Source organism: Cricetulus griseus (assembly GCF_003668045.3).
Source record: "Cricetulus griseus strain 17A/GY chromosome 1 unlocalized genomic scaffold, alternate assembly CriGri-PICRH-1.0 chr1_1, whole genome shotgun sequence".
Classification (NCBI taxonomy): Eukaryota; Metazoa; Chordata; class Mammalia; order Rodentia; family Cricetidae; genus Cricetulus; species Cricetulus griseus.
Window position 1 is genome coordinate 216,605,186 of NW_023276807.1, and position 19,242 is coordinate 216,624,427.

A 19,242-nucleotide genomic window follows, 5' to 3' on the forward strand; every position below is an offset into this window, starting at 1 on the left:
AGCCATCAGGTGAAGACTCACGTCCTCTCTGCTCATAAGAGAGAAAGATGGCCATAGGACATAATTTTCTCAAGAACCTTGCTTAGAATTCAAATGAGAACAAAGAAAACTTGCTTCTGTCATGGTAAAATGGGCCCTTGAAAGAAAGCCCATTAATTGAAATTGTGTTTTTTAGGGAGCAGTATCTTTACTTCACCCTTTGATCTGCTTGAGAAGAACTAAGGTGATCAGGGATGAGAAAAGCTGGTAACTCAGCTTCAAAGCACAGAAAATGTGGGCAGTGGTGGCACATGCCTTTAATCCCAGCATTTGGGAGGCGGAGATAGGTGGATCTCTGAGTCATCTTGGTTTACAGAGAGTTCCAGGGCAGCCAAGGCTACACACAGACTATGTCTTGGGATAAAAATGCTGAAGTGATGGCTCAGATTCTTAGCACCCACATGGCAGTTCACACTTCTGTTCAGGGTATCTGATATACTCTCATAAACAGATGTAGGCAAAACACCAATGTACATAAAATAAAAAAAATAAAGCAGAGTGTCTTCCTCAGCTACCAGCTATCAGATGGTCAAGCTGAAGGTGAGGTAAGGGCTGTTTATTCTTAGCATAATTCATGATTTTAGCTATTTCTGAGGGGATTCTAAAACCAGATCACGTTTTCTTTAAGTCTCTTTCCTCAGGCACGAGGGCTTGGTAAATATTTGTGGAAAGAGTGGTTTTCTGTTTGAAATACAGAGTTATGTTAGGGTTTCATTGAGAATGATTTCTTCAGTGCTGGAGACAGAACTCTGCCCCTCACAAAGGTTAGGCAAGTACTCTACCCCTGAACCACACACCTATTGTAAGAGTTTTTTTTTTTTTTTTTTTTTTTTTTTTTTTTTTAAGTGGATTACAGGAAAGGGATCTATCTGATATCATGAGCTACACTGACATTCTGTTTCACTTGGTGTTTTCATTTTATACACTGCAAGTTCAGTTCCCAAGCAACTCACATTTGCAAGCATAGCTATGGATACATTATTTGTCTTGACAATAGTTACCTTGGAATTTAGGTCTAGTTTTCTCTACTTCCCTATTTCTTAATCATATAAAACATTTACAGTTCCAAGGTTAGGGTTAGAGGGTTTCTACAAGTCTGTTAATGGTTTGTAGCCTCTAATGAGAAGCTAGGAAGAAAGAGTAGTCAGGACCTGGGAGGGAAGATATTCACAACAAGGCTATCTACCCTAAAGCAGTTCCCTACCTCTCTGTTGGCAGGCTTGTTAGATGGCAGAGACCAAGAATTCAAGACAGTTGATGGCCCAGATTTTTGTTGATAGAGATGGTGCTTTGTTTAGTTTCATTTTAGATTTTCTGAGAAATGAGCTTGTATTACTCTGACTTTTCAGAATATTTTAGGCTTCAGAGAGAAGCTCTTTTCTATGACTTGATTCTCTTGTTGATCTCTTAAGCCAGCACCTGCTACAATCAAGACCTGCTGTCATGGAGGTGCATTTCCTAAACCAAAATAATCCAGCCTTCTTCAGAGTGTTTAGCTTTTGTAGCAAAACAATTGAGCTGCTAACTAGGAGGATTACAGTGTTTGTAGAGCAACCTGCAGCACTGCCCCGGAGCAGTAACCCCTTCCCTCCTCAGATGACTTTACTTCCACTGCCTCCACAAAGACCTTCTCACCATGACCTGGTTTTCTACTGTGGCTCTGATGGCATTATTGAAAACCACACTGGAGTCAGGTATTTTGAATGCTGAAGCACCTCTTTTATTCCAGTTTTCTGACATTTTCTTTCCAAACTGAAAAGTTCTTTATGCCTAAAACTCTTCCTGGCAAAAAATGTTTATTCAGACTAATGTTTTGTTCAGCTAGAACAAGTAGTTATTTTCTAAACTTGGGCACTTTCAGACTAAGGAGGTATTGTGGGATAGGTAATAAACCAAGACTGCCCAGGGAAAATAGAAACTGTTGTAGTTGTAAGAGGAACTGATTCTGTAGATTATATTCCACTGCTAATGAATGGCTTAGAATGAATTAGCTTCTTTCTGGCTTGAACACAGGAGAGGTTCAGTGGTATGATGGATTCCCTCACACACTTTTGTTCTTCTAGACCTTAAAAACTATGGTTGCTTTTATTTTGTATTTATTAATTTTTTTTTTGTGACAAGGTCTAATTATGTAGTTGTGGCTCTCTCACCACCTCTGCCTCCCGAATGCTGGGATTGAAAGTGAGCACCACCATTGCACCTGGCTGGATCCTAAGGCTGATTTCTGCCCTGTAGTAAGGGACACACTACCTCATCCCGTTAAAAATTTCTTAATGCTGTGTGTGATTGTTACCAACTGTGAAAGCTGTTTTTAACTTTTAGGAGGAAAAAGAACTTTTTTGTCTTTACTTACAGCATTTAAAAGCAATCACTTTTGAGAGATAGACATATTTTAGAGTTCTTAGCCTTTACAGTAGCTATCAGGAAGGAGTCCAGTGATTATATCTCCCTCAACACATACCTTAGTCTCAGCTACCAACTGGAGGACAATGAGCTATAGCCAAGTATGCCAATAAATCTATATACTTATTTCCTGGTCTTCCAAAAAAGCTGAAATGTCATTTTAGAAATGGGTATCAATTAATTAAGCCATGAAGAACACCCAAGGTCCTGTTGTTACCAAACTGCTTTAAACTCTGTTCTTCATTTTCATTCGGGAAATAAGTACTTAAATAAGAGGAATAATGGAATTTTTATTGTTTCAAATTTCAATTAAATGATAATGATCTTTTTGGTGTTCCTTTTCAGAAAGTTAGAACCCTAAGGAAAAAATGGCATCCTCAATTTTCGGGAGACACATGATAGATAGAATACTAAATGTTCTTTTAAAATTTAGATTTTGGAGGAGCTAATTATAATCTTAGAAAATAGGGTTAGAAACTGAAATTGGATCATTCTTGTATATACACATCAGGTGTCCCCCCCCCCCCCTTTTGGTATATGTTTCAGAAACAGCATAGAATTTTTTTTTTTTTTTTTTGCAACTCTTAATCTGAGAAAGGCATATTTAATTTTCCTAACAGATAATTCTAAGTCCAGAGCTATTTCTTTAGTTTCTATTTTTTATAGGATCTCTGTGGCTCTGGCTAGCCTGGAACTTCTGATTCACTTGTATTTGCCTCCTGAATGCTAAGATTATAGGCATATATTACACCCAGCTACCATGTGGTGATATATTTGGTTAAGTTTGGAATTCTTCTTTATTTAAAGTGATATGAAAATAAATGGTGATTGGGTGAAAACTCTGGGCATAAATACTTTTGATTTGTAATTGTTGCTAGTCTTTGGTGTGAATCTGTCCATTCAGATGTTTTGGATGCTGGATATGGTGGAATAGGCCTGGCTGGCTTCCAAGCTTCTTCAGTGTGTTCTTAGCCTTCTAAGTTGCTTGGTTATTCTCTCTCAGGTCCCTGGCTTGCATCTTCAGATGCCCATTCATGTGACAGCACACTGCTTAGTTCAAGTTATGGTCTCAGGATTCTAGAGTTTCATTTGTACCCGTTTTCTGATTTTTCCTTTTTATGTTAAACTAGATGGAAAAGAATAGTTGACCTTAACTTTTTAAAATAAGGTGTGATGATGGAACTCACTGGAGAAGTCCTTGCCTGGCATGCACTGGGGAAGGCCCTGGGTTCTACCTGCAACACTAGAAAGAAGTACAGGTTTTCTGTTAGTTCATCTTTTTCTTATGTCTTGAAATCCCTTTTCAGTTTGGCATCACAGGGAGTCAGGAGTAGTAGTTTTTGCTCAGTGGTTTATTGAAGTACATTCTTTTTTTTAAACCACCTATTACTTTCTATTTGCATCTTAATACTTTCATGATATTCTGTAACTGTGTGACAACTGTTACTAGACTGTATAATTTAGATACAGACTTGGGAATAGATGAAATGCTTTACTACTGTTAAAAATTTGTATCAAACACAATAAACTTTTTTTTGAGATATGCTTTGTAGATTGATAATTTTTAAACTATTAACTGTTTTCTTTTCCAGTAATGATTTCCTGAACGTGACCTCCAGGGAACATTTCAGCATGACCTCAGTTAATAATGATTAGAAGCCAGGCAGGGGTGGCCCATGCCTTTAGTCCCAGCACCCGGGAGGCAGAGACAGGCGGATCACTGTGAGTTCCAGGCCAGCCTGGTCTACAAAACTATACAGAGAAACCCTGTCTCAAAGAAAAAAAAAAAAAAAAAAAGACTAGGGCTGTGCTCAAATATTGTTTTACACTCATGAAACTATGCATAACTTTGGTGTCTGCCTGGAACCAACCTAAGCCTGTTTTAACATTTTTTAGAACAAACTGCGGGAAGACACAAAAATATCTTTGATGGCAGATATTCTTTGTGCTATATTGCCATAACTAAAGCAAATATGGGTGTTATTTTCTGGAGCCATGTTCTGGCTTTGTGGAGTACTTAGTGAGTAAAGGGTTTTGCTTTCTTTTTTTTTTTTTTTTTTGAGACAGGGTTTCTTTGTGTAGCCTTGGCTATCCTGGAAATCACTAGGTAGACCAGGCTGGTCTCAAACTCACAGAGATCTGCCTTGATCCTCTTGAATGCTGGGATTAAAGGTGTGAACCACCACCCCCCTTGTGGGGTTTTTCATTTTCAATCTTGTTTTTGACTACCATATTTTGCTTTCCAGTAACAGGCAATTATTGATGAAAAGGTAGCAATAAAATGGAGTCTTTACATTTTATATCTTTAAATTTTGACATGAAAAGGCTGGTTAGACAGGAATAAACCACAAGTTATAATGGTAGTACTAAAAAATTAGATATAGTGGAAAACTGTGAAAGTACAGTGTTAATAAAACAATTTAATAATCATTTAGGTCAAACTGGGTAAAAGCAAACTGAAAAAGAAACTGGAAATAACATACTATATCAAAAATTAGGCCAGTTTAGTTCTTTGATAGAATTGTCCCAGAAAATAAATGATAAGTTAACAATTTTGATTATAATCATAAGTGTAATTGGGATGATTTTGTATCACAGTCTCTGTTTTAATATCTAGAGTTATTGATTTGAATTTCAAGATGAAATCTCCAAAGGAAATCTGTTTTTAAAAAGTTATGAGCCAGGCATGGAGGCACAGGTCTGAGGCCAGCCTGGTCTACAAAATGAGTTCCAGGACAGCCAGGGATAAGACTCTGTCTCCAAAAAAAAAAAAAAAAAAAGTTGCTAAGCCACACCTGTAATCCTAGCATTTTGTCTGAGGCAGAGGATCATGAGTTTGAGGCCTGGAACAAATAGTTTAGGTATCTATTTAACATATCAAAATGGATGCTGGCCAATAGGTTCTCCCAGCAACCTTCAGTCCTACCTGTTACAGGGTCCTTCTGGCTGGCATACCTGCCCCACTACCCTAAACTTCTCCAGCCCAGGGATTGGGCTCCCCTTCCCTAAATAATCCAACCATTTTGGTTACCCGTTCCTTTTTTGTCTACTTTTTTTGGGCCTCCTGGCTGCAGTGCCTGGTTCCTCTCTGTCCACTCTCCCTTCTTCTCCCCCTTCTCACATGGCTAAGGGTCATGTGCACTCTGGATTCTCCCAGATGTCCCTGCATGTAACAATAAGTGTTTATGCCAAGTTGCCCAAGCCCCGAGGCCACATTGGTGGTTAAAATAACACACACACTTTTATTAGGTACAGTGCTGCTGGCCAATGACTAGGATTTCTTATCTGCTAGCTCAGTCTTAATTATCAACCATAACTATTAATTTATATATTTATAAGACTTATAGAGGACACCAGCCTTGTGTCCTGTCTTCCTGGGATCATATGGTGGCTCCAGAGAGGAGGAGGAAGAGGAAGAGGAAGAGGAAGAGAGCAACTTCCTGCTTGTCCCTGCTTATATTCTTGAGTCAGCCTGCTATGTCACTTCCTGCCTGGATCATAAGACTTCTTTTTACTACATTTCCCAGAATCCTCCTCAACTCCTAGTCCCACCTATCTTGCTTCCATATTGGCCAACAGTACTTTATTCAGCAACCAATAAGATAAATATACACAGAAGGACTTCCCCTATCATCTCCTCTTTTCTGCCTAAAAAAGAAGGGTTTTAACATTAACATAGTAAAGATATATAACAAAACAATTATCACGTAAGAACTATAGTTATGATATATAGTCCATTAACATTTAGCAAGATTTAAAGAAAATATTCTATTATCTATCCTATTTTTGTTAGTCTAAGGTCTTACATGTAACTTCTCTTTTATAGTAACTAAAGAAAACTATAATCCTAACTATCTGTCTTCAACTCCATCAAAGACCACAGAAAGATAATATGTAAACTCTAGATCTGTCAGAGGCATCTTGCTACCTGGACAGGTACCCAAAGTTCCTCTGTAACGTTGGGGCATCCATCTTCAGCCCATAGGCTGCAGTGTGTCTGGCAGACTTCTCCATGAAGCCGGGACCCTTCAGGACTGACTTGTTTTGCAAGTTCAGCAGTCACTTTCTTGTGGGTCCTGCATGTCCAGTTTATTCTGCAACAAACAGTACAGGCAAGAGTAGTTTCTTGCCCAAATGGCTAATGTTGCCATGTTGAAGGCAAGCTCCATAATGAGTTTCTTCGATGCCCATCCTCCTTTCTGATGTAATTAGTGTGCCTGGAGCAGTTAAGCCCTAAACCATTTAAATGCCATTTTTCTGTAGATCTTTGAAAGGTTTGAAGAATATCTATCCATCTCAAATACATCTTTGTATATCTAGAAAGCCTAACTAACCTAATTATAAGTTCTGACTATCATAGGTGACTATATAACCTGGATTTAATTATGCGTATCATTTTAAAAGATCTGTATAAACACAATACCTAAACAAGGGGAGACATACATATCACAATATTGACCTTAAAAATTGTATCAATAAATGAAAATCCATACCAATGCAAAGTATTCATTCCTATACCCTACTCCTGCCTTTTTTTCCTTTGAAAAGATTGACTATGCTCATTACCATATATAACCAACCCATTTAAATGAAACAAACATTTATAAACAATATTTGGGAATTCGGACGTCGTTCATTCCAAATTGCTTCCTGCTGTTTGGGGGAGATGTCCATACCATGGGGATCATGATAAAACACAGAAATCCTGGCTGTAGTGGTCTTTGACTGCATCATCTCAGATGTTTTGGATGTAGGATCAGTTGGGCCACTGCTTCAGAGGGTCTTGCTTGATCAAACCATGTTAGTCTGGAAGAAATTCACAACCTTTCATGTCCTGTGTAAACAAAAGCAGAAATTCTTTTGCCAAGTAGCCTGTCCTTAGACTTAAATTTTGAAGTCAAAGCATTTTTAAAATGTATAAATTGGATTAATTTAGCAGTACCTATAATCAAATGTATTTTAGCAGTCGTAGCTTTTTCCTCAGCAATCAAACAATTTAAAGACAACAATATAGCATATAGTATCCAGACTCTCTGTGTATTTTCCATCTTTACATGGCTTTTTCATTACTCTATTTCTTTTACTTTTATGTTTTCCTTTTATGAGACAGGGTTTCTCTGTGTAACTTTGGTTGCCCTTGAACTCACTCTGTAGACCAGGTTGGCCTTGAAGTCACAGAGATCTGCTTGCCTCTGCCTCACAAGTGCTGAGATTAAAGGTCCCACCACATCCAGCTGCTCTCTTTTTTTTTTTTTTTAAGTTTATCCTGTTTCCTTTTCTTTCACAAGCCTATATATGTTTTTAAACACATTGTTAACCTTTAGAGGTTTTTTCTTCATCTCAATATGTCATATGTCTTTACTGTAAATCTGTGTCTTTTTCTGGCCATGCAATCTTTTAAACAACAGTGCTAAATGAAAGCAGTGGCTGTATTAGCCAATGTCTTTCCAAGATGGCGGGGTACCTATACCACCAGCACCGAGAACTGTGCTCAGTGCCTTGGTCTATGCTGCAATCAAGCAGCATGCTGCCAGCTTGGAGATGTGGTCATTGCCACTGCCTGCTTCGTGGGGCACGAACCCATGAACCCATGGCCCTGAGATTAAGAGTCTCAAGCTCTACTGACTGAGCTAGCTGGGCCTCTTTAAAACGAGCCCTGTGGGTTTTTCCACTTATGCTGAGCCAGGAATCGCTCGAGTCTCTGCTTGTCTCTGGCAAAACAGGACCACCTGAGAAAATGCTGTTACCAAGAAGTCAAGTTTGTCTCTGTTCTTTTGCTGCTAAAATCCCTTGTTAAGCTTTTGTGAAGTCTACGTGGAAGTTCGTAAAACCACGTTCTGACACCATTTTCTCGACCTATGTTCTCCCTTTTATGTATAATAAACTTTCTCAGCCAAAGGGCCTTTGATCCCAGCACTCGGGAGGCAGAGGCAGGCAGATCTCTGTGAGTTCGAGGCCAGCCTAGTCTACAGAGCGAGTGCCAGGATAGGCTCCAAAGCTACACAGAGAAAACCTGTCTGGAAAAACCAATAAAATAAAATAAACTTTCTCCTCTATTGTTCCTAGGAGCAGTCATGTTCCTTTCCTTTTTATTTATTTTTTTCATTCAAGGCCCTCATGGGTCTTTGTGTAGAAACCCTGTCTTAAAAAACCAAAGAGAGGGGCTGAGGAGATGGGTCAGTGGTTAAGATCAGGGCTGTTCTTCCAGAGGATATGGGTTCAATTCCCAGTACCTACGTGGCAGCTCACAGCTGCCTGTAACTCTACCTCCAGGGAATCTGACACCCTCACACAGACATGCATGTGTGCAAAATACCAATGCACATGAAAATAAATAAACCATTTAAAAAAAAACAAGAGAGGTATGATGCCTTTATCTGAGGTTGTAAACAAGTTTATATGTGTAGATTTATTAGTTATTAAAGGAATGCTTTGTAATAAAATACTTATTTGTATGTCTCAGGTACATATCCATAAAGCCTGATAACCAAAAAAATGACTAATGGAACAAATGTCTTTGTCTTGCTGATTGATACTTTATTAAAGGAAGGCTTTCATCTGGTCAGCACTAGAACCTCAGCCTCTGGAGACAAAAGTGAATGCTATGTCTTTGAAGGGATCCCTGGGGGCAATAAAACACCCAAACCAGAAACTACTACCATACCAGCATCATCTCAGAAATGACTGTTAAAGAGACAGTGAGGGGAAAATGCTCTTTGTTTGGAAGCTTCATACTTGGAGCATGTATGTTAGTCAGAGTTGTACTTAGTTTGACTTTGGATGTTCTCTCCTATCTGCCTTCTTGCTGCTGGGCAAACCAGGCCCCAGCAGTGCTTAAAGCCACCCTGCATGCTCTTTCAAAACAACACTGTACCTGTGCTTTAGCACTTGCTCCTTTAAAGCCTTTTGCCATGAAATCTCATAACTTCTAAAAATGGGCTCTGGACTTGGACTGTGTCTGATCCTAGTTTGGTCATTTATTAGCTAGGTGACTTAAGGCATTTAACATTTTTGTGTTTCAGCTTTATCTATTAACTAGGAACTCCCTCATAGGTTATGTGTGTGGTGGTTAAGGGGAACAAAGTTCTTATTGTTGCCTGGCATGTGGTAGGTACTCAGTAACTGTTAATAATGATAATGATCATGGGTCACTTACTTTCAAGCCCATCTCTTTTCTGAGGCCTCCTTTTCTTCTTGCCCTTTTGTTTACCTGCAGTGTCAGGGATTGAACCCTCATGCATGCAATGTGTGCATATGACGACTTGTACCCCTCAGCAGCTGATCATTCTGCATAGATTTATATGTCATTATAAAACCATGTTCCCCGGGCATTGGTGGCACATGCCTTTCATCCCAGCACTTGGGAGACAGAGGCAGGTGGATCTCTGTGAGTTCGAGGCCAGCCTGGTCTCCAGAGCGAGTGCCAGGATAGGCTCCAAAGCTACACAGAGAAACCCTGTCCCAAAAAACCAAATAAATAAATAAATAAAAATAAAAAATAAAACTATGTTTTCCTCATTTAAATGTAAGTTCTTTGAAAAGTTTCTAATGCTACTATATATACAGTATCGCACTAAATTTATCAATCATACAGTATCTAAATTTGGTGAAAAGTTTTGGAATAGCATTTAAAATACACATAATAACTTAGTTTCTCTCTTTACATTTGTGTTATTTTAAACTCTAGGATAAACACCTAAAAGAGAAATCATTTCATCAAAAGGCTTCTAGTATTTGTTTATAGTTGAATGAAAAGCTGTTGTGTAGCAACACTTCAAAGTTTGCAATTCATTCAAGAATATCTTTTAGATATTTGTCTTAGTTAGGGTTTCTATTGCTGTGTTGAAATACCAGAACCAAAAGCAAGTTGAGGAAGAAAGGGCTTATTCAATTTACACTTCTGTGAGGGGTCTCTGTAAACATCAGGGCCTGCAGAGTAACCATCCTTGTAAGTCAAGAAGGAAATCCAATTCAACACAACTTAGCCTGCGTTGGTTCAAACTTGAATCTGACACTGGGTTATTTTAGTTATATTTAAGTACAGTACAACATTAGAAAAAGTTTCCTGGTGACGGTTATCACAAAGCTTAAAGCTTAAGGGGTGACTACATTGATACTCTTTTGTAAAAAAAAAAATGTTGCCTCTTCAGTAAGGATAGGTTCTATAGCTTAAGGTCTCAGGGGAGGATTGGGTGTGATCTAAGTCATCATAGAGGTCACCAAACTGCAACGTACCTGTGACATCTCTCCAAAGGATGAGTTCTATTGACTGAGAAACAAAGCTAAAGATAAAGGTCTAGGGAGGAAATGTTTGTAATAAAGATAATAGTCTGGGGGATTCAGGTGTGGTCTGGCCCTACAGACAGCATCCACTCCCAGACTTCTGGGTGGTAAACAGGTACACATCTCCTTAATTGAGGAGATGTGTTTAACATTCCTGATTTTCCTAGTGCTTATTTGTGAGCATACTTCAATATTTTAGCCCATCATTAAATGAAGTCAGGACAGGAGCTCAAACTGGGCAGGAACCTGGAGGCAGAAGCTAATGCAGAGGCCATGGAACGGTGCTGCTTATTGGCTTGCACCTCATGGCTTGCTTGTCCTGCTTTTTTATAGAACTCAGGACCACCAGCCTATGGATGACATTGCCAACAATGGACTCGGCCCTCCCTCATAGATCACTAAGAAAATGTGATATAGGCTTGCCTATAGCCTGATCTTATGGAAGCATGTTTTCCAGTTGAGGTTCCCTCCTTTCAAATGACTAACCTGTGTCAATTTAACATAAAATTAGTCAGCACATTATACTAAATTCTAAGTATTAAACATAGAGTAGGACAAAAATCCTTATTCCCAAACAGCATACATTCAAATAAAGAAATTCATCACCACAGCAGAAAATAAACTCAAAGTTCATCAATATGGAATAAGCAATAGAAGGAATTATGTAGATTCTTAAAAAGTATGAGTTCCTGTGAAAGCCAAAGTTACATTTTAAGTTTTAATTACTATGCCTCTGGTCTGCAATCCCCTTGCTGAAGGACAGATAGTTCCTGAAATGCTGGAGGCTATTGTTTATAGGAGATAGCAAGTCACATGTTTTCACTCCCCTACACAAATTTGTTTGACCCATCTGCACCTGATATGCTTTGATCACATGTGGGTGGGAAGTTTACAGGCAGGAAATACATCAGGATGTACACTTGCCCCCAATTAGATATAGGCTGGAGGGACATCAGGATATATGCTTGCCCCTGATTATATCTGACAGGAAATACTTAAACCACTGTAAACCATAACTCTGGGGCCATCTTTTGGAAACCCAGAGATGGACTTGGCCACTATTAAAGCATGCTTCAAATTTGGCTTTAAACTGTGGTAGTGGTCTCATTTTCCATCAGTGGGATTAGCATTCAATTCTGAGAAACCACCTGGTAGATGGAGAAAACTGATTCAGGAAAGCTGTTCTTTGATTTACACATGTTCCATGATGTGCACGCCCATGCATATGTATACATATGTATACATGGGCAATTTCATAAAAACAAAAAACAAAACCATGAAGCAGAGCTGGTGTGGCACACACCTTTAATCCTAGTACCTAGGAGGCAGAAGCAGGTGGGTTTCTGTAAGTTCAAGGCCAGCCTAGTCTACATTCCTAGTTTCAAAGGCTAGCTAGGGCTAGGTACTGAGACACTGTCTCAAATGAAATAAAACAAGTATGCAGTAGTTTATAAGCTTAGGAGAAAGGGATGTCAAAAGTGGAAAAAAATTCCAGTACACAGGGTTGGTGAAAGTGATGCACACCTTTAATCATAGTACTTGGGAACTAGAGACAGGTAGAGCTCCTTGAGTTCCAGGCCAGCCTGGGAGACATAGTGAGATTGTTTCGCCAAACAAAAACTGTAGGGTACATATATGTATATATAGTTTCCATTTATCTTTAGTAAAAGGTGAAAGATTTATGTGATCTGAAGAGAAACTAGAGTATACATTTTCCATTTATAGAAAAATACCCATATACATTTAATGGATAGAATTTTTAGCAAAAATGCAAATCACTTGTGGAGATGAAATTAAGTAAGGAAGAATTTTCACTAGACCATGTGGATATATGTCTATTGAAACTATACATTCATCAATATCTTCCAGCTACAAATCCTGTAGCCTGTAATAATGACCTACCTGCAAGATACACTGGTGCAATAGTGACAAAATGTTATTGGAATAAGCAGCCACTTTCTGATTGGATTTAAGGCCCCACTTCATGAGATGGAACTCATATTTGGCAAGTGCTAAGAACCTGAGACTATACAGATCACTGGTCTCGGAGAAAACCTAATACTATTATTTTACTAAAGGAACATCACAATAGAATGACTCCTAAAGACATTCTGATATATCCAGAGATCAGTGCTCTCCTCAGCTCTCCTCAGAGAAGCTTCTTCTTGCAATAGATGGCAACTAACACAGAGACCCACAGCTGGACAATGTGGAGAGTGAGGGACTTTGGAGCACTCTGTCCTAAATGGGATGTTTTCATCAAAGCCCGCCCAAAGCGCAGGGGTCTATGCAGAAGAGGAAGTGGAAAGACTATAACAGCCAAAGGTGAGTGAGTTCCAGGATCGTGAGGGCTACACAGTGAAACCCTGTCTTAAAAAACCAGAGCACCAGAGGTAATGCATGACTCCAAGAAGTCCGTATCTTCCACACACAACAAGATTCATACACATATGAACTCCCCAGGTTCAAGCCAGATAGGGTCCTAGCACTGAGCGGGAAGTAGACATGGATTCTCACCCCAACCAAGAAGCTATCTGCAATTGACACCCACTGACAAAGGAAAACTCATTTTTCTGCAGTGGAGTCTCACTGGGTATATTGACCAGACTTGAGGGCAGACCTCATGCCCTGCAGGAAGTGGCCAACACAAAATGAACTCAATGGTATTTCTGTAGACTTTTTGTCTCATATACTTTGTTTGGACATTTTTTGTTTGTTTTATTGGTCTTTGGCTTATTGGCTTTGCTTTTCATTTTGTGGGGAATTTTTGTTGTTTTAAAGAGAGAAAGAACATAAAATTGGATGGGTAGGGCCTATAGGGAGGTGGGAAGCATCTGGAAGGAACCTGGGGATGGGAAAACAAAAAGTATGAAAAATTTATTTCTATAGAATATTCAGGGGGTAAAACTATTCAGCATAAAACTATCAACTGCTGACACAAAATCATTTATAAAAAAGCAGAAGGAAAAATACATACATACATACATACATACATACATACACACATACATACATATGTACGTACACACACACACACACACACACACACACACACACACAAAGTATGCACATGACTGTAGCCCCAGCTCTGGGAAACTGACACAGAAAGGAGGACCCCAAGTTTAAGGGATCCTTGATCCTTGCTGGGCTAGAGTGATAAAAGAAAAAAAGTGAATCAAATATACACCAAAAATAAACATTGAGCAGTGACACAGAGTGGCCCTGGTGGTCCCCAGAACCTGCCCGTGCAGTCTTCCATAGCAATAGGATTGCGCTGTGGGCCTCAGCTCCAGCTCCACTGTGGCAGTTGAGGGGATTACAGCCATTACATTTGCTTCCTGAGCAACACTTGGTTACCTGGCTTCCAAAAAGTTTTATGTTAAAAGCCTGGCAGTGGTGGCACACACCCCCAATTTTAGCAGCCAAGAGGCAGAGGCTCTTTGAGTTCAAGGACAGTCTGATCTACAGAGCAAATTTCAAGATCGCCAAGGCTACACAGAGAAACCATCTTGAAAACCCAACAAAAAGTTGTATGTTAAAGACTATCACATGAAAGCTATGGTGAACCTTCAGTTCCAGAAAGACAACCCCAAGGTGGTGCAAGCCTTTTACATGAAGGATCTGGGAGATAAGGTCGAGTAATGATGCTGGAGGTCTGATGGGGAATCACATAAAAAACAAGGAAGAGACTGGACACAATGTGTAACCTCTGATCCTCAAGAAAAGAGAAACTTAATGGACAGTTTTGATGCTTCCCCCCAGCATGCTGTGATGTTACCGATCATTTAATTAGAATTGCACCCACTCTGATTGCGGCTTTTACATCCATGGCATCAGCCTTGCTATTGAAACATCATTGTGCACATTTCTTGAAAACATCGGGGGTGGGGAGAAGAAAAGCTAAACCAAAATAAGCAAAAATAAACAGGCATTGAAAAGGAAGAGGCTGGCCAGGTGTTGGTGGCTAACGCCGTTAATCCTAGCACTCGGGAGGCAGAGGCAGGCGATCTCTGTGGGTTCAAGGCCAGCCTGGTCTCCAGAGCGAGTGCCAGGATAGGCTCCAAAGCTACAGAGAAACCCTGTCTCGAAAAACCAAAAAAAAAAAAAAAAAAAAAAGAAGAAGAGGCCATACCTGAAAGACTGGGATTGTAGCCTCTCTCATGGCATAGTAAAGCCTATTGTTTGGTAGTGACATAAGTTTTACTGCACCACACCCTTCCTAGGCTACAGAGTGAGTTCCAGGACAGCTGGTGCTACACAGGACTCAGCAAAGGACTGTCTGAAAAATAAAATAAAATAAAAAAAAGAAAAATAAAACCCAAGAGCCCCCGCCCCCCCAAAAAAAAGAAAAGAAAAACTTGGTAAAAATGTTGACATTCCTAAGAGTTGCTTACTCATTTCTGAATTCTAGGTTGTGGGAACAAAGAAAAACTCCAACTTTTTCTAACAGTACCTCAAAAAGTTATGTATAAGGAAAAAAGTATAATACTTTTAGTAATTATTAGTAAGGTTAGTGACTGATAGGTAGTAATGGTCCAAAAAGATGAATGTTTTGTTTAAGTAGCATCCATCCTCTCATTTTTATAGAAATGGCAACTTTCTTATTTTAGTGCATTGTTTTAGTTTAGGGGAAAATGGGTTTAAAAAAAAAACAATAAACATGAATGATTAAAAAACAGAAAACTTTTAATCCCAACACTCAAGAGACAGAGGCAGGTGGACCTCTGTGAGTTCGAGGCTAGCCTGATCTACAGAGCAATTTCTGGACAGCCAGTACTGTTCCACAGAGAAACCTTGTCTCAAAAAAACAAAATGAAAACAGGAAAACAAAAGCAAAGCTTAATTATCCACATTGCTGTCTCCAGAGGTACTCTGGCTATAAGGAGGCTAAAAAATTTATTTATGAAACTTTCCATATAGTAACTTTTATATTACTAAACTTTGCTCTTGGCAAATCTTTTTTTTCTTTAACCCTGGTAGAATCTCTAGTCAAAGACACTTCTAATAATGTAACTGTTCCTGTTATTTATGAGAATTAGCACAAACAAAAAGCAAAGCTGAAGTTTGTCAGATGCAAATAGTACAGAAGAAAAGTCAGACACCAGCAAACTAGGTAATTCTCAAGTTTGCCCTAAACAGCTTTCTACTACTTGTTTACTTGGTCTCATATGTTGTTTTAAAGGCAGCTCAAATTAGTCCCTGTTTTATCACAAGGTAAGGACTCTGTAGATGTAGCGTTTATATTTAACTAAAAGGTAAAATTAAGTGCTAGTAGCATCTTTAAGAAAACTTTTACAGGAAGAATTTCCAATCAGTTTTATGTTATTGAGGTTCAAGAAAAATCAGAAGCTGAAACTATTCAGTGCCTGGTCAGAAATAAAACTGGGACGGGTGGTGGTAGCCACACCTTTAGTCCCAGCACTCGGGAGGAAGAGGCAGGCGGATCTCTGTTGAGTTTGAGACCAGCCTGGTCTACAAGAGTGAGTTCTGGGACAGCCTCCAAAGCCACAGAGAAACCCTGCCTCAAACTCCCCCCTCCCCCAAAACTTACTGCTTTCCAAGTGGACCCAGAACCCAGTCACTACCTGTGACTTCAATTCCAGGGAATTCAACACCATTCCTCTTACCTCTGTGGGCACTGATGTATATAGAGACATGCACATAAATAAAAACAAATATTTAAAATGTAAAATAAGCACATTAATTCAATGAAGAGCTGATTGGTCCCCATATTAATGTTTTTGAAATCTTTTGTTTCTACACAAGAATATTGACTTTCCTGTAATATCTGTAACTACCTATTTTATTAAAACTGCAGTGTCTGTCTCTTTCTGAAAGACCCATACCTAGATATTCCAGTTAGTGTCCCATTCAATAGAGTGAATCAAAGGAGTTCACTGAGATGACAGATGTTTCCAGATGGGATAAATGCTAAAATAATTAATGAATTCTGCTCATGTTGAAAATACATTTTCCCTAATGAATAACAACATGGAATACTCCTTTACTCTGTGTGAATATGTCATTGTGATTGGTTTAATAAAAAGCTGACTGACCAATAGCTGGACAGGATATGGTTATTCAGAGAACCAGACTAAGGAGACTGGGAAGGGCAGAGTCAGGGGAGTCATAAGCAGATGCAGAGAGAAGCAAGATGATTGTGCTGTGTTGAAAGAAGGTATATGTGGCAGAGGGTAGATAAAAAATATGGGTTAATTTAAAATGTAAGAGTTAAGCTAATAATAGGCCTAGGCTACTAGCCTAGCTTTTTGTTTTTTTGTCTTTTGGAGACAGGGTTTCTCTGTGTAGTTTTGGAGCCTATCCTGGCACTTGCTCTGGAGACCAGGCTGGCCTCGAACTCATAGAGATCTGCTTGCCTCTGCCTCCCAAGTGCTGGGATTAAAGTCGTGTGCCACCAACGCACCACTAGCCTAGCTTTTTATTAATATTAAATCTCTGCCTTTATTGGGCAGCTGATGGTCCTGACAAAAACTCCACCTACAAATAATATGTATTTTAAAATTATGGTCATCTCTCCTTTTTAAAAGTACTGTTTTATAATCCCATGAATTTAGAGAAATTATTTGAAATGTTTAACCCACTGTTCATATTATGAATTGTGCTGGCAACTACAGAGGACAGCAATTTTGTCCTGTACAGTCAGGTTCTTCAATGCTGAGAATAGTACTTAGCACACAGTAGATAATATTTATTGAACAAACGACTATTATATATATTGTATATTTCCATAGATATTATATCAGATCATTAAAATTCTATTTCTAATCTCAAAATTGTCATTTGCAAATATGAATAAGAACACATTAATAACAGCTTAAATATTTCCTGTTTTAGTCCTTGCTAAATTGAGAGAGAATATTGTCTCTTAGGTTTTTTTTTTTTTTAAAGATTTATTATGTATAGTGTTCTGCCTGCACACCAGAAGGTACCAGAACTCATTATAGATAATTGTGAGCCATCATGTGGTTGCTGGGAATTGAACTCAGGACCTCTGGAAGAACAGCCAGTGCTCTTAACCTCTGACTCATCTCTCCAGCCCTGTCTCTTAGTTTTTAAGTCTAATCAGCAAACACCATAAAAAAATTAAACGCATTATATGCATGAACTTAGGCCAACTAGCCAAATCACATGCATAGCAAAAATGTATCAAAGTTAGTGTACTGTTAGCAAGAAAAGTACACCAAACCATTCTTCCCTAAACTAAGACAGAGAAAACTAGATTGGCTGTCCAACATTTGATTTCTGATAAGACATTTATTTTGGTTATACTGTTTGTTTGTTTTGGGTTTTTGAGGCAGGGTCAAACATATGAGACTGATGCTCCTGCCTTCATCTTCCAAGTGGTAGGGAAGTTATATTAGTAATGGGATAAGAATTTGTTTTTATGTGTCATTAGTTTTTATATAATACATTTTTTGGTAGTGCAAGAGTTCTCCACTATGTACGGTATCATCCCCAGGGTTCTTTATTCTGTGTTACCTGTCTACATTCAGGCCACAAGTCTCACATACCTTAAATGTGAATTAAAAACAAAACCCAAGCCAGGAATACATGCCTTTAATCCCAGCACATGGAGGCAGAGGTATATTGGATCTAAGTTTGTGGCCAGCCTGGCCTACAGAGTGAGTTTTTGGACAGTCAGGAATACATAGAGAAACCCTGTCTTGTGAAGCCAAAACCTGAAACCTTACAGTCAAGTGTGCTTATATAGTATTTACACCTATATATTATGCAATGTGGAGGATTGCTGGTAGTCAGCTCTAAGTTATCAGGTATTTTAGGAAAACTTTCTATATCTGAGCAGCACCACATCCCATGATTATATATACATATTTAAAAGCCTATTCATGATGGTTTAGGTTGGATATTAAAAGTGTTTGACATAGAGCCAAGTGTCAAACCAATAAATAATAGTTTCTGTGGCAAAAAAGTTCCCTTGCTATCTTGATTTGCTTTGTAAATTGTTCTATAGGTGTGAATTTTGAAACCATGGATGCCACACACCCCTCCCCACAAAAAGTGCAGGGGGAAGAACTGACCAAACTGCTTAGACCATGTGGAGAAGGAATTAAAACTGTAAACAAAAAGACACTGTACAAGACAATGTCTGACAACAGCCCACTTGGTATACAGAATAAGTGCCACTTGAGATAATCCCCTCAGTAGAAAACTGCAAGTACTCTGAAGCACTTTTATGGAGATTGGACAGTTACCAGCAGAATGCCTTTGGGGCTAGGAATGCGACTCAGTTGGTAAAATGCCTAACAAACACAAAGCCCCTAGTTTGATCACTACCACCATATAAAACTGGGTGTGTTGGTATAGGCCTGTAATTCTGGCACTTGAAAAGGTAGAGGGAAGATTGGTTCATCCTCAGCTATATGAGTTTGAACTGGATTATAGGAGACCCTGCCACACACACAAACACAAAGGCTTTGTTTTATAATTTGTGGTAAGAGGGTTTCACTTTATATCTTTGGTTGGTCTGGGACTCGG

The 19,242-nt window shown here is 38.9% G+C and overlaps 1 protein-coding gene across 1 annotated transcript; it reads left to right on the plus strand.

The window, feature by feature from the left end:
- Nucleotides 1-564: 564 nt before the first annotated feature.
- Kcnrg (potassium channel regulator) lies at nt 565-9,730 on the plus strand. The gene is given in 8 exon segments (XM_027390684.2): nt 565-579; nt 681-693; nt 1,153-1,301; nt 1,303-1,373; nt 1,375-1,421; nt 1,424-1,733; nt 8,906-8,930; nt 8,932-9,730. Coding segments are annotated over 8 exon segments (825 nt in total). The 3' UTR covers nt 9,127-9,730.
- Nucleotides 9,731-19,242: the final 9,512 nt, after the last annotated feature.